Here is a 24,004-nt window from a genome sequence, read left to right on the forward strand (position 1 = left end):
CCTGGGCCCCCCGCCCCCCCAGGACCCCCCGGAGCGGTGGCCACCGTCGCCTCCGGCACCACTGGAGGTATGGCCGCCGTCTCCTCCGGCACCACCGGAGGTGTGGCCACCGTCGCCTCCGGCATCACCGGAGAGGTAAGAGCCTCAGGAACCTCCGGGTAAGTGAGCGCTGGAACCACTGGAGACCCTGAATCCACCAGAGGACTGGGTGCCGCTGGCACTCTTGTTCAGACACCGTGGTTGCTCACGTCCAGATTGACTTGAACTATTGTTCCTTGTGATTTCTATTGAAGTTAACTTAGAAAATAAATCCTTGTTTGTTCACGTAACGTCGTCTGAGCCTGCATTTGGGTCATTACCAGTTAAAATCATGACACTCTCCAGTACTGCATTTGGGTCCTGCCTGCTCCCTGCGATGCTCGTACATGACAACCCATCATCCATCCAATTCTTTAAAATGTTTTTTTTCCATAACATTTTCCAACATATTATTCATACGAAATTACATTATTTCCTACTTCACTACTTTCATTAAAGTTACTGCATTACACCATACAAATTATACATACAATTGTTATAAATGTTGTCTATTAAAGGATGAATTAAGCAGCGCTTCAGTCGAAATACTTCCAGTATATTTAGCATTAAAGATACGTAAACTACTCTAAATATGTCTGTCGGCCATATGTTAATGACATCATATTTTGATATGTGCTGAGCAGGTTGCATCACGGAAGGTGTGAATTGTGCAAATTATTACGTGTATCACGGCTGTGGAAATAATTTGTGCACCTTGAAAATAACACAGAGTCCATGAAGGGAGAGCCGGGGATGTAGATGAAATAGAGAGGAGCGGTACTTTTAGATGGAGAAGGTTTACTGCATGTTAGTCAGAAAAGACACCTGTGAGTAATTACCCAGGATCCAGAGACCCTTTGAACTCACACATCAGCTGTAACAAAGAAGCATCCATCCCTAAACTCATCAGCTCTGTGACCTTGGGTGCTTGGTGTTTTTACATCAAAATGAAGTCAATATTCTAAGATATTTCTGGCAGTCAATGGCGAGGCAGGTGTATAAATAGACCGGGTTTCAAAGACAGAGTGTTTTACACGGACGGAAATGAAAACTAAGTGAAATGATAGAACAGTGACAATGGTGCTATTAGTTTCATTGTTAGAGTCAAAGACATTTGGACTCTAGGTCAACTGTGCATCAAGATTTGGACTTTTAACGGCTATATATGTATATAAACACATACATACATACGTATAGAGAATTGTTTGAGTGTAACAGACATTATTTACGTTATTTAAAAAAAAAAAGTAACACTGCAGGTTATAAGTATTTGTACAAAAAGCCCACAGTGAAGGTTTGTTTTCTTATGCTCTTCACTCTGCTCACAGTTGAAGGTGTGGCCAAGCACATAGACTGGTTTGGACCCAGTGGAGATAAGATTGAACCCTACAGGCCAGACATAACTGTGACCCGCAACGATGAGTCATCGTCCACCCTGACTCTGTACGGAGCCAGGAATGAAAATGCTGGGACATATAAATGTGCTGCCACCAACGGGGACCAACAAGGAGAGGCAACTGTCAAAGTGAAAATTTTTCGTAAGTTTTTCATACGTTAATTTGACAAATATTAGGACTGGAATCAACTTTTTTCAACTCTTCAGGTGAGGAGGGTTTTCTATCAGTTCAATAAACTGTTAGAGGAGTGCTTGATAATCCGTTTGGATTTGTTTTATCACATATTGTTCTGTACTGTACTGCAGTACTGTATTGCAGTACTGTAGTGCTTATTTATTTTTCAACAACTTGATTAATTTAGAAGTGATTTTTATGATAACCTTACACATTTCTCAAAGCACAAACTTGTCAACTTGAGAACTCTACCATAATGCCCCAGCCCTCAGGGCTGCCCCAGATTGTCTGGATCCATTTTTCATAGCCTCCCTAAAAAAAGTGCTGTGGAAAATACAAGCAGATTTGTAAGGGTGGGGGCTTTGATGGGGTCAGGCCAATAATGCAAATGATGCCAGCAAATCATGACTATGAAAAAAGAAGTGCTGGCTAAGTGGGTGTGATTGCTTGAAGTCTATTTTTCTGGACCACTGCTCTGGCTGTGGCTGTGACTCACACAGTCATCAGGCATTTTTTTTTTGCGTACGCCCAGGGGGAGACAGCAAGTTTTCATGCACCTACAGAGAAACTGAAGACAATTATCGACCAAAATTTTACATCTACTACTTCCTGGGAAAGTTGGGACTGCAAAACATGAAGGAAAAAAAACAGGAATTTTTCTATGTTTTTGTGCATTGGACGTCACATTAGTGATTGTTACACAAGTGGTTGATAGGCATGTTAATATCAACTTCATATCTACTGTATTTGTTCCTCTTTAATAATTATATATTTTTCTTACAAAAACATATTGTAGTTTTACTGAACGTGATGTGGTTTAACTAAATGACTGGGTGACTATGGTCACACCACCTTTGCATGTAGGGTAATGTGAAACATACTCTTATAACATAGCAGCCCTTCAAACAGCTTTAAAAGATAAATCTGTGAGTTTAACCTGTGTTCTTTTTTCTCCTTTTTTTCAACAGAAAGAATCACATTTACAAATGTGCCTTCGCCTCAGGAGTTCAACGAAGGCGACACTGCCAACATTATTTGTGACTTCACCAGTTTCCCTCCTCCAACAGTTCTCTGGAAATTCAAAGGGGCAAAAATACAAATTGAAAAGGATGGTGAGGATTTCTCTTTTTAGTCAGTAACTTTCCTGGAGTGTTTTAACCATTGTTTTCTGTTCACTTGGTGCCAAACTGGTTATGACAAAGAAGCTACTTAAAATAGTCATCGAGGCAAAAAAACTCCCCCTATGTCTTTGAATTGTGTTAAATCAGGTACACCAACACTTAACTAGGACCACTGTTACTGTGGAGAAAAGACAAAAGGCAGAGGAAAGAAAACAAGAGGCAGGAACAGGGGAGGAGTTAACAAGACACAGGTGAGAGGGTAAGGTAATCACTGTGGAGGGAGACACAGGAGGCAGGAAGAGGAGGATTAGGGAGCATGAACAAAAAGACGAGCGGTGAGACACAAGAAAACAACCAAAAAACAAGCATAAACTAAAAGTCAAAGAGAGAAGAAAGCTACTGAGTGTGACCGATGTGACAGTTGGAGGAGGAAATAAAAATAGATGAGATGTGGAAATAGAAGGTTTCAAACGCAGGACAAATGAATACCTTGTCAGTGCAACTCAATAGATTTGAATTATTTATAAAAAGAATCATAAAACCATCTGCTTAAAAAGAAGAAGAAATACTTTAGCTACTTTTTGAAAGGACAATTTAAAAACCAAAAAATGTTGAATTGAACTCTTTAGTTTCTATTCAAAAATCAGAATCAGAAATCAACGGATCATTTTCTAATTGATAATTACTGCTAAAACAGTTATGAGTTAATGAGCAAAAAAAAGATGATTCCTCTGATTCCTCTTGAAAAAACAGTTATGAGTTAATGAGCAAAAATGTCTTTGGATGATTCCTCTTTTTGGGGATCTGTTTTTTTACATAAGGTCAAAGCCTGCTTCTTCTCTTCATCCAAATCTTGTCATCAAAACTCTTAGAACTAACCCTGGTTTATTGGCAGGTGAATTGAGTCTGACTTTTCCACCAGCTGCAGTTTATCATCAGTAATCCTCCTGACATGGTATCACACTTTTGTCCATTTTCTGACCTTTTTTTGTTCTCCTCCTTGCAGTACGCTTCAAGGTGCTGAGCAACAATCACTTCCAAATTCGAGGAATCAAGAAGACAGATGAGGGCCCGTACACCTGTGAGGCTCGCCTAATGTCACGTGGTGAAATTGATCTGAGGGTCATTAAAGTTATCGTCAACGGTAGGCTGCCCACACATACGTTTGCTGTTTCTGTTTCTGGTGTAAAGTTTTGTTTGTTCTGTAGTTACTAGAACAGTAGAGAGTTTTAGATGCAGCTAAGTTTGACATCAGTCTGGACACGGTTGCTCAGAGCGACGGCCTCTGGTAGATGTTTCATGCTAATGAAGTCTGTTTCCTACAATGTCTGAGCGCAGCACATAAACGTGCCTAAAATAAATGGTCTAAATTTGTTGTTGCTGAATCCTTATTTTCCAGCTGTTTATTTATCTATTTGTGAATGTGCTCGCAGAGAAAGTCTGGGTGTGATTCTTGTTTATCTCACTGTCTGTCTTTCTCCCTGACTTAGTTCTCCCGACCATCAGGGTATGGCAGTCAGAGGTGAATGCCACAGCAGATGTTGGGCAGCCGGCCATGCTGACTTGTGCTGTAGATGGCTTCCCTGAACCCATGGTGACATGGACAAGGTAAAGGTCTGCTAACAACTGTACAGATTAATGCTTCAGGCTTCGGCTGCAGCGGTCCGTTTTTTACACTGAGGCTGAGTGGGACGTGTGTCTTTAAGACAGCGGCACCGTCAGAAAGACAGACGACGTGGCTGTTTATACATAGACCAAAAAAAGAGAGGCAGGATTTATTAGAGAGGGAGATTCATTGTGGTGAAGAGAAAGAACACGGCAGCCACTGGTGTTATCGTCGGCGTAGTGATCCTTTGATGGAAACATTCAAAGAGGAGGAAGCTGATTGGTTGGATTAAGACAGTATGCTGCCGCTGAACTACGTGTGTGTTAAATTATGTCTCATTTAGGATATGAATCATTTAGGGTCCAACATTGTTTTTGCAATGTAGCTGTAACTACTAAAGCATTTTCAGAAGGAAGAACAAACACATTTATTAACATTTACAGTTGATTGAGACCTGGTGCAAAAACAGAATTATGAGCCTCCTCCACGATAAGTGAATACACGGTTGAATTATTAGATGTCACTGCCCTTGTGTAAAACATTAGTTGACATTCTTTCAATCTGAATAATTTAAATTGTTATAACACTGTGTTAATTTGAACAGCCCTAATTATTATGTATATGATCATGTATGAGGTAAAGCAGAAAAACAACCTGGATATACAGTAAAGGACACATTAATTAGCAAATCGTTCATCCAAAGCTGAAAACAAACAAACAAACTAAAGAAAACCTAGAAACTGATTTTATAACAAAAGGTAGAATAAACAAGTTAGCATTAGTTATGTAAATTAACCAATATTTAGGGAGACAGCTTCATGATTTCCTCATCCATCTGTTCTAAAACCTGGACCTTATATAACAGAGATGAACATAAGGCAACAGAATGGATAATAAAAGAAAAAATTAAATAATTAACACAGACATCATGTCATAGAAATCATTGCTTTAAACAGTTTTGAAGCTCGTCTATGTTTTGACACTCTGTGCTCTTACCTGAATCCATAAATAGAAACCAACTCACACTTTTTAATACCGTTCACGTCTGATTGACTTGTGACTCCACAATCCTCTTATAGTCACCTACTCACTCAGTTTTCCAATATTCTCCTGTGGTTGTTTGTTTCTTGCTGTGTGTATAGTGAGTGTTCTGATATTTAACCATAACAAAGAAATATTTTTGATGTTTTTAATGCCCTGCCCTATGGAGGATTCTTATTTACAGTAGAAAAGCTACAGTGTACTTCCAGAGTTCTACCAGGGGAGAGGACATGACATGCGAGCTGTGGTTACACTACAGTCCATTGATTGGACCGTGAGGTTCCATGAGGCATCAACTAGAAATTCCTGCTTTTACTGAAGAATAGCTCTGATTGTAACGCTGAGGTCTGACGGTATGAATGACACATTATGTCACTCATCTGGATCTGGTAATGCAGCTGTGTCTCTGGACACATTACTACCACTAAATATGGGTGTAGAAGGATTCCACTCTTTACAGCGCAGACATTCTCCCTTTGTGGGCGGAGGAGCTGCAGCCACAGTGACACCGCGAGTTCCCACAGATTTCAATCTAGAGTCACTAAACTACTGTTTTCAAAACTAAGATGTTTAACATACTTCTGCAACTACTCTGCATTCTACTGCCCCATAGTGGCAGTATATCCAGTTATTCCACCATCCATCAACTTACGCTTGATGTTATTCACAGTTGATACACGCATTATTATTCACACACTGCAGTAGCTTTAAATAACGTCACAACTTCCAGCATGCATTTGTGGATGCTGACTTTAGGTCAGACAACCAGCTTGCCTCAGACCACTCTCACTAAGGGGCTGTAAACAAGTCTACAGCTGTGTGAAATTAAGATAAAAAAAGATAAATCTACAGATAAAATATACATTAATTGGCGGCCCTAATACATACTGCATGTAGAATTGTTGAAAGGTACTGTGTATGTTGTTAGCCATTTGTAAAGTGCAGCAGAACTGTTTGTTATTATACAATATATTTAACACGAGTCGTTTCAACTCAACGTAAGATTAAGGTTCAACGCGGCAGAAGTCGCTGCGAAACAACGACCCATGAAAAAGACCTGTGACCTCAGAAGACCTCCGTCACCTCAGCAACACACTCTACTCTGCCCCCTGCCTGTACAGGGCAGTGACATGATCAGTCCAGTCTTCTTCATTATTGAAGTGAATACCCAGAGAGCTATGGGATGTGACCATCTCAGTGTCTCCTCCCTGAATGCACACTGGTGTTGGATGTTAGGTTTTTTGAATGGGAGTTTTTCCTGTCTGATCCGCAGGTGATTTTCTTGGCACCAGTCCATAACAGTCCAAATCCTGCGTTAGCCTTCAAGACTGTTTTTCCCCATTTGTAGTGAGACAAACAACTGTCATCGAAAACAGCTCTAGTTGTCAAGTTGGAGAGATGCACAGAAGAAAAACTCTTCTGTGCCAAGAGTTAAGGGGAGGAGACAGATTGTCAGCTTACCCATGTCTCCTTCTCCACTAGGGTCTCTCAGTGTGCTGTGTTGTGGTAAGTGGTAAGATCTGGGGTAATAAAGGATCGTACTGAATGGGGCCATGTTGTCCATGTTTGAGCGTTCAGAAAGAAGAGAGAAAGTCAAAGAGAGCAGAAAGAAAAAAAAAATCCCTGAAGTCAGTCAGAGCTGCTGTACCAGGCTGCCACTGGGGGCGCCCTTTGACAAGTGTTTAAAAAATGACAAGACACACAAACACATGAAGACAACAGAGCAATACTTAATTCGGTAACACTGCGGCACAATCTGCACTTGCAGTAACATAACTCAACCTGAGAGGCAGAATCCAAGTGTAGTCGGGGTGTGCAGCCTCTAATCTCCACAGATTAGGGGAGATTGATGGAGGGTTGCCCTTTCCTGATGCCCCCGAGGGACGGGATGTTGTTAGACCGTGCTTCAACTGTGACAGGTTTACTGTGATTCCATTGTGAAGGCTGGGAAACTACAGATATACTGAGAACGTCCCTTAAAGGATCTGTGGAAGTGGTATTATGAAATGAGAATATATATACTGTATATGTATATATGTAAATACATTTATATATAATTTCATATTACATGTGGATTAAAGTATATGGTTAGAAATTAGAAAGCACATATATAAACCTGTGTATATATGTTTATATACATACATATTTTTTATTACAACATTATTGGAGTTGTTCAGTCACACAACCCTTATCTCTGGCATTTGAATATAGCATTGCATAACTGCTGTTAAAGGCTTGTTTTGTTCGAGGTTCATTTCTTATTAATGCAGATTTATTACTGGGTTACAGGCTAAGATTTCACTGTGACAATTATGTTGTTCTTTGAACTGGTGAACACAGGGCCGTCATTCATTTGTAGCATGGTGTTTGTTAACAATGGATACGAATCTCTGGGTACTCTCTCTGCGACTGAATGTCTGATGTAAATACATTGGGACCAACATCAGGTCTGGGTTTGGACTCAGGGCCAGTTCAACACTGAACTGTTTCTATTGGACCTCTGCTAACAGCTTTATTCATTGCAACTGGACACTTCCTCACAAACTGGGAGAGGCATGTGTGTAATTGGTGAAACCTGAAGAGCACAGTGACACAGAGAGCCATATTGTATAGTGCGTGTCTGAATGCAGGCATTGATATGCCCAGCCTTTGTGATGCTAGTTCTTTTCAGCCTGTTTCCAGGACAGTTGTTAGCTTTGTAGACAGATTAGTGGGTCATATCGGTGCGTGAACCTCGGCGCCTCTGCTGGTCATGTTGTTATCCTGTCACGGTGCACAGTGAATTTGGAAGACAAAACAAAAAATCAAAGAAAGTCAGGGGTCAAGAACATACTCTGCTTTGTACTTGTGGCAGCCTTGGTGGCAAGAAACACTTGAGACTGCACTACAGAAAAAACATTTGTTCTAAATGGCCATTTAACACCAGATGTCTTGACCGAGATGCCGGGGAATAAAGAAAATGTCATTCTGTTACTGAAAATCAATTTCTCTGTTTTCATTACCACAGACCTACTTTATCATCTGCTCCTGTTTTTCCAAATTGTGATACATCAAAAAATACAACACATTTCAAAGGCTATGATGGTTAGAAGTAATACTTTTTCTCAACAGCAGTTAATCTGTTAAAGGAAATGTAGCTTTGTCGCAAAGCAATTTGGTAAAATTAATGTTTGGTGTCTCTTCTTTTTCTACCTCAGGACTGACGTGGTTCTGGAGGCAGGAGAGAAGTACAGCTTCAATGAAGACGGCTCTGAAATGACAATAATGGATGTTACCAAGCTGGACGAGGGGGAGTACACCTGCATCGCCAGGAATAAGGCTGGAGAAAGTGAGCAGGAGTTAAGCCTCAGAGTGTTCGGTGAGAAGACATGTTTTATTAACATACTTGGAATATTAACCATATGGTTTTAAAAATGACAATTTATGTCCTCAGTCATTTTAGATTCAACCTTAATTTACCAGGAACTATTGCACTGAGATTTAGAATCTCTTCTGTAAGGGGAAGCTAGTACTATGCGTGCTGTTAGCAAGCAAAAAAACCACAGCGATCACAGACAGATGGAATAAGTCAGAGTGTAAAGTGCGAAGGTTCGGCCACAGCGATCACAGACAGATGGAATAATCAGAGTAGAGATATCAGAGTGTAAAGTGCGAAGGTTTGACCAAGTATAGAATCACTTGTGTGACATATCTGAGCATTTGCACCAATGAGAGACACACGCGTCTGTGAGGTCAAAAGGTCAATATGAAATGGGGTTTAGCACAGTGACACCATCATCAAAGTGATCCACTGACCACAGAACACGTACAGTAAAATACTGCATTTGTCTTATACAGTATATATATATATATTTATAATATGTATAAATATGTTTCAATTACAACTCACTGTCAGACAATACTATATATATATTACACAGTCCTGTGTTCAACTTCTATCTGGTTTTCTGTGCATAGTGGTGCTTATTTTCCATGTGTTTTGGTTTCATTTCTGTTCATGCAGCTCTGTTGAAACTAAAGCCTCAGTGTGCAGCCTACATATGTTATGTAGCTTGTGGATCACCGACTATTCCCCTCCCCACATATTGATTAACTGATTTTTTTTTAGCTCCCTGCTTCAGGTACCTCGACCATTGTTTTTTTTTACATGCCTTTCTGCTTTTTTCTAATCTTGTGACTATAATAGAAATCCTATACAGTATAATTGAAGGTAGTTATTTGTGTGGAATGTGATAATGTACCTGGAAATGTGTTTCCAGAATGGCCTTTACTTGAGTTTTAGGTGGAATATAATTCCGTCTTAGACATAAAGTGCACTTGTCATTTGTCAGTGACTGGATTAGGAAGGAGCTTTGAGTTTGTCTCTCCTACAAAATAAGTTAAGACTGAGCTGACAGACGACGATTTTCTGCACAATTGTTCTTCAGCAAAACACTTCACTCACTGATACCAATAATGGAGGCTCTGGCTATTGTTCCTTTCTTTGCGCCTGTTCCAATAATCTTATAGTGGTATTGGTAATAGTAGAGAAAGGGATGGAGAACAATACAGTCCATTAAGCTGCTGCCGCTCTGTGACACCACTGCTTCTAAATTCAACAACAATAATTTATTTTTATTCATTTCCATTTTAAGAGCTGTGTGACAAGATAGATCTCCGACTGCTGCCATTTTTCTCACCGGTTGGGATTAGCTTTTGGACCAGATTTGAGTTGCTCCTGTGGCTTCATTTTGTAAATTAATTAAGGAAAATTGAAAAGGCTTTTATTTTGAGGAAACTTAATTAATTCTTTTGTTAAAAATCACAATAATTCCAGCACAGAAGCACACGTCCTCAGGCTTATGAAGAGCAGCTCCTGTTGGTTGTCCTGTACCCTTTTCATAGCACCCTGCCACACAGGTTAACTAACACTGTCCAACAATATAAACAGAAATGAAACAGTTACAAATTCCTGGACTGAAGTAAAGTTTGTCAAAGTTTCTCTTTCCGTTTTCTCTGTGTGTTTGTGTCATCAAACCATGTCACCATCTGCTCGGCTGTCGATGTTGTGAATATGCTAATCACGTGTTTCTGTCGTGCAGTTAAACCCAGGATTACCTACATCGTGAATCAAAGTGCATCAGAGATGGAGGAGCAGGTGACTCTGACGTGCGAAGCCTCCGGAGATCCGACGCCCTCCATCAACTGGAGCGACGGCGAACACGTTTTCATTGAAGGAGAGCAGGTAAAATAATAAAGGATAGTCACCGTTAATTAACTAATTCCTGTGCACTCAGTGTGAATCCTGGAGGTCCACTGCATTGTTGAAATGTTTTTTAATTTCATTTTGGAGTTAATGAACCATTCTGTGCATAAAGTGGACTGATACTGTCTGGGTCCCAGGCGAATTACTTGAATTCTATCCACTTCACACGTGCTTCATAAAGAGACCTTAAAGACTGTAGCTACGACTGAGAGCCGCGGAAACAAAGTTGTAAAAATAATTTGACAACTAGAGATACAGGCAACACAAAAGGACCAAAGGTCTTTCTATTGTTCGCAGTAACATGTAACCTGGCCCATTTGCCAGACACCACACAAGGTCTGGTGGTTTGGATTACAAGGATCTCCATATGACACAAAGCTGCAGTATAAAAGCTGTAACAAGAGCTAACACATGTTGATACAACCATGTCTCAAAAAATGGAAACAGTCGACTTCTGGTTAGTCTGCCCTGACCTGGTAGTTGAGTCAGGCCAGTGGTTTTCTTTTATCAAGTTCATTGAGACTGGGATCGTTGATTCTCCACTGACTCCACTGTCGCTCAGTGATTTTTCCTTTTCTTTTTTTTCCATCAAACAAAGCAGAACGAAGAACCCAATTATTTCATTCAATTTACTAAATCATCAGATTAAATTGTTTTATGATGTTGTTAGAATTTTATATGATTGTAACACATTTTAACAACTATCATTTTGGTAGCAGTACTTACTGGTGTCAGAGTTTCATTGTTGACATTTCTGAACTGAATATTGTGCTGCCATCTTTTGAATTTGACCTGGAATTGCACTGGGTGAAGGTGAGCCCTGGTGGTTCTTTACACTCTTACTTACTCTTGTATGCCTTCTGCAGTTACTTCTATGTTATGAATAAGTTAGGGAGTTAATAAGTTACTATTAACTATCTGCCATGTTCCAAACAGTTACAATAAAGGTCATCAGACAATGGAAAACAAATCACAAAAATCAATCTGCTCTGGTGAGGTTTTCAAAGGTTCTTATTGTATAAGCCACTTTAAGTCTTTTACTGTAGTCTCAACACATTTTAATAAGTAAAAATACTAATATAAAATTCTATTGTTGTGTCATTGGTATGACATTCATGCAAAAATGCAACAATTCAAACAGGAAAGGGTTGCAAAAAACGGTGCCTCAGAAAGTCAGTGACATGAGAACACCACCAGGAGGAGCTGGTCACAGTGGCACAGAGATTGAAGGGCACCTGTATGATGTAGGACCAGATGTGGTCAGCCAGTGCTTCTGTTGTGGTCAACGTTTTGTTCCTTTAGTATCACTGTGCACCAGCTTATTACAGCCGTAAACTGAAGACATTAAAGTTTAATACGTTCATTTTTATGATTGGTATTGAGAATACCAAAGCAGTTTCAAAATGTGTTCATAAATTCTTATTAATTTAATGCCAACCATTTTCATTTCCTGCAGAGACCCTGAGGGTCATGAGATTAACTTCCATTACATTGACAGTCCTCCCATACCTTTTCTTGCATTCAATCACGTGCAAGCCATTGAAATCAATCAGCTCTTGATTGATGAGCTCATACATCCACCGCCTACATGGTTTGGTTTTTAAATCCTCTGTGTCCTGCTGCACCTGACAGGTAATGACAGGGAAATGCTGTAGACTGTGGTGTAATTCTGGAGTAAATCCATTACATGCGTAAAATGTTCTTCTTTACAGGCACATCACAACAGGATCTATCAGGTATGAAATCTGTGTGGCATCTAAACGTGCTAGTGTAGTAAAGTCTACCTCCACTTCAAATAGAATTACTCCTCTGTTGAGGCACTTTCCAGCTGTTTCCTCCAATCACTAAGAACTTCTTAATTCAATGAGTTCAACTATTGCATGCTGTCTGCCTGTAGCACACTGTAACACTGTGATCTCATGGTATCGAGTGTGTATGTGTGTGTTTTTGGCTCTCATGAGATCTGATCCAACTGTTGAGCATCACAACAGTGAAAAACATCATTTGTGTCACTGTCACCAAACCATGTCAAACCATGTGGTTGCTGAGAACCAATTCTAATTCAGTCATTTTTTTGACTCATTTTCTTATTTCCGTCGATTGTCCAACATGTACTAATCAGCATCGTCTGCACAAATGGGTGTTAATGATTTCGCCTCAAATCCATCTCTTGATTATCCAACACCTTTGTCCAACAGCTGATATGAACATGAAATATTGGCAGTAGTATATGGAGGAAATGAATACAACTATTACATAGAGTCTGTGGGTGCCGTGCTCTGTGAGAAGGAGAATTCCACACCCACCCACAGGACTGGGTGTTTGATATTGAGAAATAGATTTTGAGTGCACCCTCACAAGCGCAAACCACTCCACCGCCAGATGAAGCCTGTCATGAACAACTCTTATATCTGTTTTTTTTTCTCCTCTATAACACTGGACGCCCACATGTAGCACACATGAAGGCCTAGTAACAGTTTGTTCCTCAGTCCCTCTCTATGGTCACGTGTAGATGAGAAGTAGCATATTTTTTCAAAAACTGCTTCCCCTAAACTAGCTGTTAGAGCTGCAGCAGTTGATAAAGAAGACATTAAAGGTGATGAGTGTAGAAAAACTCATCAGTAGCTGCCACCAAAGACTGGAGTGAAATACTTTTGTCGGGCAGATGGTCTCATTTTTAGCTTGTGTAATTTCTCCATATTATAGTATTATGGTAAATATAGTAAAATCTGGGACAGCTACTGCTGTTTGTACCACATTACACTAATAACACTTATACAAATCACACATACTATTAAGGGACAATTGTTGACACAAGGGAAAGACCTTGGGTCGACATCTGTATCATGTACATGTTAATCCAGCTTTAACGTGTAACATTGTAAAATCATGATGCAGTGCAACATGTTCACTTTAATAATAACTCACATTCTGTGCATAAGAGCCCGTGTCACTCACCCACGCTAACACAGTGATGACATCATAATCTAGCAGATAAAAACATCAGAAGAATTTATTTTACGCCATGAAGGAAAAATAGCTCCCAAAGAAACAACCCCAGTGTAGCACAAGTCAATGTGTAGGGCACAACCAGCAAATGAAAACCGAGCCGGTGATGTTCAGCCTTGATTTTAGTTGGTAGGTAGGTCTGGACCTTCTTAATAAATTTATGGTAAATGATGACGTAACCTTGAAATGCCATAGGGTCGTACACCAAGGAGCTGCTGTGTTAGGTCATTTTGTAATGTTAACAGAAACAGAATAAAACTAGCCTGAAGACAGTTACTCCCATTGCTATGTTCCAGTTAGATGTCAGGGTTGAAGTTCAGGAAGTGGCTCTGATGTTTGGATGAAGCTCCAGCAGTAAGGTCGGTGACCCTGATGGTGATTGGCTGTGTGAGATTTTGTGCTCTCAGAGTCAATGGAGAAGCTGAGTATGGAGCTAAGCTGCTATGTATGCTTCATCATACCTCATGCTACAGGTGAAGTTCCACAGCTTTGTCTGAAGGACTCAGGTCTGTCACTGTCTTAACTAACAGCGTTTTACTAACCTCTGATTGTTTACACTCACACAGTCACATCAAACAAGGGCTCTGTTGTTTTAAAGCACTATTTTGTGCAGGTTAACATTTCAGAGAACTAATTGGGTGTGGAAACAAACCTCCCCTTTGGCTGAACCCTGGCTAGCAAGAGCAGACAAATGGTTACAGGAAACTGAATGAAGATAACCTTAGGTTATCCTGTAGCTTTCTTTATAGAAACTCAAAACTTACACCAACCACACTAGGAAGCACATATTAAAACGTTGTAAATTCCCAGAATCCATCCAGCACCTGAAACTCAGGTCAGAATTGCTTAACTAATCAGTTTTTGTCCACAGAGGATAAATACCAAGAGTTTCACTTAATTCAGCAAAAAACTAAAAAGGTTTCTGTGATGTGGTGTGAAACAACTTGAGCAGATTTACATCCCAGCGTTTCCTTCTACAACACGGATGAATAAGAGCTGTCACAGACAAGACAAATCAATATTAAAATCTTCGGAGAGACAGCGAGACAGTTTTACATTCAATTTCCAATAAAACTGCCTCAGCCAGTATCACCAGGGGGCCGACTGAGGCCATAAACCAGTTTAGCTGATGGACTACAGCACAGTGGTCATGTGACGTGTAGCCATCCAGGTGGTGTGTTTTGCGTTTAGCTGTTGTGTCTTGTCAGTTGCACCTACAGTAATAAGGAGTCTTCATCACTGTAGATGATGGTGCTACAGTCCACTGACTGCATGGTTGGACTTCACCAGACTGTCATTTTGCTTTGTTTGACCATTTGTCTCCATCACCACAACAGCTGTGTTTCATCAGTACTGGGCGTGGACCAGTGAGACAACGTTTGCGTATAGTTTGAGGACATTTGTCAGTGAAGTCCCATGAAGTGTGTTTGAGATGGTAGCAGCACTGGATGTTTGTTTGTAGTTATTTAGAACCTTTGGTCTGTTGATGATTTTTATTTTGTAGAAAACAAGAACTTTTTTTTTTTTTATCAAACCACTTCCGTAGAGGAAATCTAATGTCAAAGAGCAGCTAGACTCCTGTGTCTTCTGTGTTTTTGACAGTCCAGGAGAGCAGCGTTAGTTATAAATAATGTCAAAGAGCAGCTAGACTCCTGTCTTCTGTGTTCTGTGTTCTGACAGTCCAGGAGAGCAGAGTTATAAACAAACTTTGAGCAACTAAGATACTGTAACTGTCTGTTCAGAAACTTTAACTTGACAAATGTCAGCTAAATATATTTAAGGCAATATAAATAAACCAAAGGATAAATAGTCCCTGTCTCTTTCATTCACAGCCTCACAAACGGCAGCGTATTTTTGATCAACAGAACTGAAGCCAGCAGTTAAATGAAATAATTCCATCTTAAAGTGAGGTTAAAAGTTAAGCTCTAAAAGACAAAAAGAGCTGTAATTAATACTTGACAGCGGTGTCGACCGTCTCCCTGTGAATGAAAAGTCGAATAAAACATTTGGACACAAGGACAAAGAATATCAAGAATTACTTTTGGGACTAAATTGCTGAGGTGAATGGTTTGTTCCAGTGATGCAAAGCAATTGACACAGGCAGCCATTTATGACACGACACCACACAAAGACAGATAGGACTGTTTCTCTTAACACAAAAGAGCTCTTCATTTACAGCAGCACATATGCTGGAGGCATGATGTCCCCGTTCGGTTGCCAGACCACTCAGAATTAGTGGTTTTCCAGGCCCAGGTTTTAGACTTGTCTACATTTGATTTCTTATTCTTGACTCTCACCCCGTGTGCCTCTCCTCAGCTCGTCCTCGTGTGTTACCCTCCTCTGTGATTATCCACTCTCCTGTTGGCTGTGTTCCATCTATGTCGTCTTAGTTTCCCCACCCTCTGTGTGTTTCTGTTACCATCGTGTCCTTTACCTTTTGTCCCGGTTTGTCTTCGTCGCCTGGAATAATCGAGCCAGTGCTATTCCTGTGATCTACTCTGTTTTCTACACACGACATCTGCGCTGTTTTTCCTTGGACATTTTTTGGTTTATATCTGACTTCCTGATGCTTGATCACCCAGTTATTCTGACCACATTTCTCACCCTGATCTTGAGTCATCTCCTTGTTAAGTTCTTACCTTAAAAACAAAGTATAGACTCAACCACATAAATCTTCTTTACAAAGCGCTCTGTGACCAAAGACTACGGATCACACCTACACCACTGTCCACCTCCTGTGAGACGTACAGCCCTCTACGATGACTTCCTCCACACTTTATAACATTATTAAAGACCAACTCTCTCCCCCCTGACAACCCTTTCACACTCTGGGCAATAAGAATTGCCAGGGTGATTGCTGATAGAGAGAGGGGCTGACCAATGTCAAGGGTCAGCCTCCCTGTACCAGTGGTGAGTTTTCTGTTTCTCTACTCTGCTTCTCAGTCTGCCCCAGAGGATCCTGCTGTGGACAGACATGTTCTAACCTTATGTCTAGGTTTAACAGCGCGGAAAGGAAAACAAGCAACAAGTGTTTTTTTTTAGCTTAGGTAGCTACACTTGATGAATTCATGTCTGAAGGTAAATGAGGAGTTCTGTCATGGTTGTAAAAATGATATTTGTGGTCAGCGGGGACATACAGTATGTTTAGGCAGGAACCTATATGTATGTGAGGGTGTAGCGGTGGCTGCTGTAATGTGGAAGAGTTGATGGAAGACTGAAAGTGACTGTTTTCAGAATGTGAGTCGTGAGTAGCCGTGACAGAGGAATCTGGATCTGTCTTAAAGACAGGGTGATGTCTGTGGAGATTGTCAAGTGGAAGTGGAGGAGAGATTGTGGATATAGTTTATAAAGGATGTTAGTGATTTGTGTGAGTCAGACAGGACCAGTTGGTGAGGAGTAATTCATAACGGAAAAGGCAAGGGATAAAGGAGGGTTGGTTTTAACTGAAATGTCCTCCATAAAGAAAATGGTCGGTCATTATATACACACGTAGACACGACGTCCTCGAGTAGTGCTTTTATCTGTAATTAAGTTTATTAGTCTTGCATTAAGCTGTCTCTGATTCGCCTCCTCACTGACAGTTGTTAGCTGATGTCCTGCAGTGGCTGCACACCACATGCATAGAGTGTGTGTGTCTGCTTCAGACCATTAGGTTGCCAGTTTTAATTGGGCTACCACTTTGTTGCAGTACAGCACTGATGTGCGGTCAACTGCCGCTTGTACAGTAATGACATAGTCTGTGGGTTTATGGAGGTAAATAACATCCAAACGTGTGGTGAACAGTAGCTTCTCATTCTGGTAGCTTCCCTACAGATGATTATTTTAGCAGTAAACAGCTGTCAGTGGAATCAGCCAGTTGAACTCAGGTACACCTCATGTTTTGGGTTTATTAGCCTGCAGTATTGATTACAGGAAAATAAAGCAGGGCTTTGATGTTGGCTCTTTCAATTATTCCAGCCGATTGCTTTCTTTACAGTTTTCTCGTTGTTGCGCCTGATGAAATTGCTGTTTGTCATTCTGCTGTAATGCTTCAGTAGTCTTCCACCGTGTAGGCCGTCATTACACCGCATGCTTAACAAATGTGACTCGGCTTCATGAAATCTATAGAGCATGCTCTGGAGGTGGGCTTCTCACTGTTTGTAATTTAACCTGACATTGCATGTTGTCACATTCACTGTGAATATGATCAGAGGTGTAATGTGATGTGCTACTCCGATTATTTTTTTTATCTGATCTTATCATGTTCATTTGCTAAGAACAACTAAGTGATAAGGGTGTTTATTCAAAAAATATTAGTAATTAGGTGTATTAGGAAGCATGCTAGTTAGTTATAAATGATTAAATTAAGGAGTTTCTCTCTGTTTCCTATGATTGAATTCTGACCCTGTTAGATGATACATCTGGTGAAAAGCTCCATGTCCCAGATGTACAGCATATTCCTGACCATTAACTCCCTTGGGACCTGCGTTTATATTTACTGATTTGTCAGTGCAGTAGGAGGTTGAAAGCAAATAACAGGATTTGGAATAGCCATCAGAGAAGAACCGATTACAATTATTTTGTCCTGTTTCGAGTTCCTTGTGTTAAATTTTATTGTCATTACAGCTAGATGTGAGAGATTTTTCACAAAATCTTACAGGTTCTCGCTTCATCTCACTAACCTTGATAATAAAGTGCTTTGAGAAAGGAATGAGGTACTAAATGAAAATGGGTTCCTGTGCATCAAACATCTGAGGACTAAAAGCGTGTGCCATCGGTAAACATACTCTGGGTCTATCCACTCAGAGCAGTTAAACTCAGCATGGACATTAAACTTACGCTACTTGTTTAAACCTCAGTTGTTAAACGAATTGCTACTCCAGGGCTAGCCTGCAGCAGGCCGCTAACGTAGCATGACACAACTGGATACAGCTCCAGTAAGACTGCAGCTGACTGGTTGGACTTTGAGGTGGCGTCTCCATGGTCAACCTTTGTGGTGCATGTATTACAAAAAAGTGAGCTTGAAGTGGAAGTTTTTAATGGACTTATCTTACTTAGGGATGGCTCTGTCCGATACTCAGGATCAGTATTGGTCTGATATTGGTCAAAATTTCAGGATCAAAAATTGAAAAAAAAATTGATCCAATACCTAAGCCAAAATGCTCAACTTTTTGCGCCATGCCTGTAAACAGGGTCACTATATTCATAGTTCAAAGTATTTTCAAAGTTTCAACGTTAAAATTCTACTTACCAAGTTGCCAGTTCCTCTGTCTCTGCTGGTGAACATCGACACAGGAACCCTTATCCTCCTCTTAGTGTTTAAGGGGTCAATAATTGCTGTACGTTGGCCAAAGTGGGCACTACATCTCTGCCTCTTCAGTAACGTGTGTCTGGTAAACAAACGACCTTCTTATCTGTAAGCTGTTGTCTTAGTTTGTTGTGTGTGCAATTAGAGAATGGAGATTAAATAATAATGGCTACAAAACTATATTCAGTTGTACCTCTAAGAAACATTAATATTAAACTGCGAATACTAGACTTGCATGCAGTATGCATATATTCAAAGTGTTGGATAAGGATTACTCTCTAAGATTTGCTTTGGCTGTGTCTTTTTGTTCTGTTCTCTCTGTCCTTTGCAGGCATCGTGGACCCGCCCTGAGCAGCACAAGGTATTCTAAATGCATGACGGTTTTTCTCCTTCATACACTCATCCATCTTTCATGGCAGGGACTCTAAGTCATTCTGGATGGATGCAGATGTAAACTTTTGATTAATTGTGGCATTTGGAACACATAAACTTTTGATTAATTGTGGCATTTGGGAACACACACAAAAAAAAGAAAATCATAGAAACGATATGCGAGCTGAATACATCTTCTGAAATGGTCTCGTTTTATTTGTTTTGCTGCGTTACCGACCCGTGCGGGGGTTTACTTCATCCAAACAGTTACTGTTTTTTCTAAGTTTTATGGCTGTTTTATCCTGTTATTACAGGAAACATCGAGGTAGCTAACTCCACTGCTGCATTTCTAGGATGGATGTTGCACTTTAAAAATATTTATTAAAACGTTTTATGCAGCAGCGTTGAATGATTGTGATTTTCTATTGCAACGAAATGGTTTCTAAAGCAATAGAGTTTGTTTTTTCTCAAGATTTGAAGAATCTTGAGAGACAATTATCTAGTAAAAAAACTAAATAAAAAGCTTTTGGTAAATCCTCCTTTTATACCCAGTTAGAATCCATTAGTCAGTTAACCATACTGGTTATTGATTCATCAGGTAGTGTAAAGTTACTACGCTACTTGCAGTAGTTATAGTGAGTTGGTAACATCATCCTACGAAGGTCTTCATCTGAAACCACCCCACTTTGAAAGTTATAAAAAATATTCTGCCCATCCATTCAAATGACACAACTTATGCCATAAAACACACTGTCTGCCATTTATTCTCATGGATCATTTTGCTGCCATTTACCAGGTTCCCTGAAACAGGTTTCATATCACAAAGTTTTCCTTTTTGAAGCCTTGTGATTCACAAATTAAAAGAATGGTGTGATGGTTTTGAAAGATAATGGTTAAAAGATGTCAAAGACTTTTTCTTTTTCCTTCAAATTGAAATCCATCCGCACTATTGACATCTTAATTTTTCAAAGAAATCCTTAAGGGAATCCACTGAGACATCTTCATGAAGAACAGTTTTTGATGGTATTTGGGAGGTTGATCGAATCAATCACTCGCTGTTATAACTATTATAATATACTACATTTGAAATTTGCTCTTTAAAAAAAGCCTCTGACGCTCGATTTTTACATTTTACTCGTTTCTGTCCGTGTGTGTACGCTAACCTGGAGAATACATGATCTTTAAGGGTTGGTCTATAAATACGGTTGGACAAAGAGGTCAAAACAAAAAAATTCTCATGGACACATGGAGCCAGAACTTGAAATTGAAATGATTGTGCACCTGAGTCCAGTGTCATTGTTGGGGTAGAAGGCAGCAGCGGTGCTGATGCTCTGATGTCGGTCTGAACCCAGTGGAACTTCCCATGAGCCTGTTTGTTGTTTCTCTCTCTTTCCTGCGATGATTATTACCTGTTGCAGCTCTTTTTCCTCCTTCTGAGGCTCTTAAGAAATCAGCGTGTGGTGCTGTGCTCCGAGCCACTGTCTGGGTGGCTGGATGATTGAGTAGGACCCCGGGAAGAGTTGGCATGATGAATGGATCCATCTAGTCTTCACACTTTATCCTCCCACATCTCAGGTTCAGACAGCACTCGGACTTTTGCCAGTCCACCGCATGTCAACAATTAAAGACAAACACACCATTTACACACACACATCTCCATCATTTTCAGTTAACTTTCTGCCCTATCTGCAAGCCAGAGTAGAAAGGCAGTTTTACGCTTTTCTTCTTCCCAGTGAAATTCACACCTTTGTCTCAACACCCACACACCCAGACAGATAAATCTCTGTCCTAACAACCTTTTGTTCATCTGCTAGTAGTTTCACATCAAAGACAACTGAACATGTACTACTGTACATACTGTACGTGGGAGAAAATCAAATGTACTTTTTTCACCAGTAGCCAAGATTTTCAGTACTTTATAGACTTTCTGAAATGTAAAAAATTGGCAGAAGAAAGACCTGCCCACATAAGCTTTTTCAGTATTATCTTAACGGTGAAAAGTCTTCCTACATGTGTGAGAAAACTGGTGAGAAATGCACTTCTGACTGGCACACTCATCCAGACAGTAGCCTGTTGTGAAACCACTAATAGAAATATTTGATTCTCAATCTCAAAATTTGATACATTTTGACAAATTATTGGAGTAATGTTGACTGAAAAGAGTTAGGTTTCATAGAGTGACTGATCAAAGAACGTAAAACAAAAAATCTAAACCCTATAGGTGAGATTTTCCCATCCAGTTTTGACCAGTTCTCTGGTCTGTGCACTGTCAGAACTGTGCTCAGTGTACTGTGATTACTTCAGCTGTGATTACTGTTGAAGTCCACGTCTACACTGCCTTACTTTGGTCTCTGTGCTGGTTTTAACCTGCTTTACCTGCTTACAGTATTCTGTGTGCTGTGTTTGTGCACTACTTATGTCTGACAGATACTGTCGACGCACGACTCCTCCCAGCAGACAGGTGGGAAGTTGTTTCACATATTTAATCGAGGCCTTCCAATGCCAATAAAACCTATCAGAGAGTCCCTGAACACGTACTTTATCTTCTCAATTAGATAGAACAGAACCACCACTCTGCCAACATTTAGCTCGCAGGGCGGAGGAGAACTGGGAGAGAGAGATGCTTGTTTGGAATGCTGTCATTTTGTCACCATCTAGGGCAGGGTTGTCAAACATATGGCCCTCGGGCCAAAATCGGCCTGCCATGGGGTTCAATCTGGCCCGCTTGATGAACTATGAAATTTAAAAAAAAGCACAAATACTTCATGTCCATGCAGTTTTTTCAAATGATATATTTTTAAACATGAATATTTCTAATATACTTGTACTTCTTTGCATGAAAACGAAGAGGAAAAAAAAAGTACTTATTGTTATTTATAGGTAATTATGTTACGATTGTACTGGTCCGGCCCAGTTGACATCTAATCAGGCTGTATGTGGCCCCTGAACCAGGATGAGTTTGACCCCCCTGATCATGGGGACAAAAGTTAATCCATATACAATCGTTTGCATTACCTGTAGTTTATTTGCAAATATAAGTTAATTAAATGTTAGACTGTGATCATCAACTGGTGGCCCACAATTCAAAAAGGAGCATTGAATAATAAATTAGACCAAAGTTTTATTTTTGTGTCATTTTTATATTTGTGTGTCTCCGGCCCACAGGTGTCTGTCCAGAAAAGGTCTGTCTCTCTGACCGTCTACACTTGTGTAGAATAAAACATCTGAGTCTGGATCATCCAGAGAGTCACCTACTTGACTATGTGGAGAATGTAGCTGTAGTTACTGAGGCTTTGGTTATCAACGTGAAGGCATTATGTTTGTAAAAAAGTATAATGAAATGACATAAGGTCATCTTCTTGATCTCCTCGCGATCACAGGTAGGGGGCACCGCTTGCATTTTCTATTTGTGTAATGTTATTTGTAGCTGTCTTGGCGTATTATTGCAGATGAAGAGGCAGCCAGACTGTACTGTTCTTGTACAAGTGTCACCGAGAATTAAGGAGGAGCTGTTGAACTTCTGTGTACGTCAGAGAGTGATGGGTTAATTAAAAGTATTGTATCCAAATTTGCAGACAGTTTCCCTAATACTATTTGGAAAGACTAGAGCTTTTTGTATGTAAAGTGAAGGTCATAGTTTTGTCTCTAATAACCTGGGTTGAATTGTTGGATACTAACAGGGAAATATCAAATAGAGTAGAGTTGGAAGAGTCTTCTGACTGTGGTGGAGAATACTGAAGTGAGGAACGTTAGAACGAATGTCTTCTTTGTACTATCTGCTGTAATAAGGCCAGCTGTGCTGTAGAAATTACATTAAATTATAAACATCAAAATGATACAGCTGAACAGAACTGGAATAAAAAGAGAAAATTAGAAACATCTTTATTAAGTTACTCATCCTTCAGCTTTGTGTTCCACTGGTGATTTGCCAAAAAATCTGCTGTTTCCTCTGACGACAGGAAAAACCTTTTAGTTCAGTCTGGGAGAGTAATCTGTAATGAGGTCACCACGTCATACGGATGGGCTGAGATCCAGATTATTTAGCACATCCTGCCATAACCTTTCAGATGAAGTCTTCCAAGGTTTTATACTGGTGAGCTACAGTAAGGAATTACAATTGATCATTTTCAACATTCTTCTAAGATAATTTGGTCTTTGATGTCTTATACAGTTTGTGGTTTTGCTATAAAAAATACAATATTCTAATGTTATTGTTCTGTTTAATATACTGATGACTTGTCAGCAGCAGTGAAGGTTGTTTTGAATTTGGCAGAGAGTTGGTCTGTTGGCTCTTTACCATGTTCAGTTGACTCTGGATATTTCGATATTTTGCAGACATTTGACAAAGCCTTCAATAAGTAGATAGAAAAATCGTATCATTCGTCTTTCTGACTCCAGTCTCACTCCGTTTCAAAACAAGTAAAATATTCCTGTAAAAACTCTAAAAATAGACACTTCGTGACGAACTAATCTCAGCTCTTATTCCCTGGTAGTATTAGAGTAAAATGCCAAAAAATATGATGAATTCTGCTCCAAAAAAAAAAAAAAAAAAAAAATCAAAAGAGAAACAAACTTACCAATGTAGGACCCATTGAAAACATTTTAATCTGTTGTAAAAACATTTATAGAGAAAATCGGAAGATGTGGTTGTAATGTGGAGACGCAGAGAGAAAT

The 24,004-nt window shown here is 39.9% G+C and overlaps 1 protein-coding gene across 5 annotated transcripts in view; it reads left to right on the plus strand.

The window, feature by feature from the left end:
- Positions 1 to 24,004, plus strand: part of ncam1b (neural cell adhesion molecule 1b) — a 66,805-nt gene that overhangs the window by 21,356 nt on the left and 21,445 nt on the right. For 3 of the 5 annotated variants that reach the window (XR_003049499.1, XM_008309506.3, XM_025054893.1), the window contains exons 3-10: positions 1,407 to 1,616; positions 2,618 to 2,761; positions 3,777 to 3,914; positions 4,261 to 4,378; positions 8,615 to 8,775; positions 10,499 to 10,641; positions 12,375 to 12,398; positions 19,290 to 19,319. Coding sequence is in view for 4 of the 5 variants with exons in the window: in XM_008309506.3 (XP_008307728.1) it covers positions 1,407 to 1,616; positions 2,618 to 2,761; positions 3,777 to 3,914; positions 4,261 to 4,378; positions 8,615 to 8,775; positions 10,499 to 10,641; positions 12,375 to 12,398; positions 19,290 to 19,319 (968 nt within the window). In the remaining variant the exon portion in view is untranslated. The other 2 variants (XM_025054892.1, XM_008309507.3) reach the window with 2 other exon arrangements.

This window comes from Cynoglossus semilaevis, chromosome 4 (assembly GCF_000523025.1).
Source record: "Cynoglossus semilaevis isolate Cse_v1.0 chromosome 4, Cse_v1.0, whole genome shotgun sequence".
NCBI lineage: Eukaryota > Metazoa > Chordata > Actinopteri > Pleuronectiformes > Cynoglossidae > Cynoglossus > Cynoglossus semilaevis.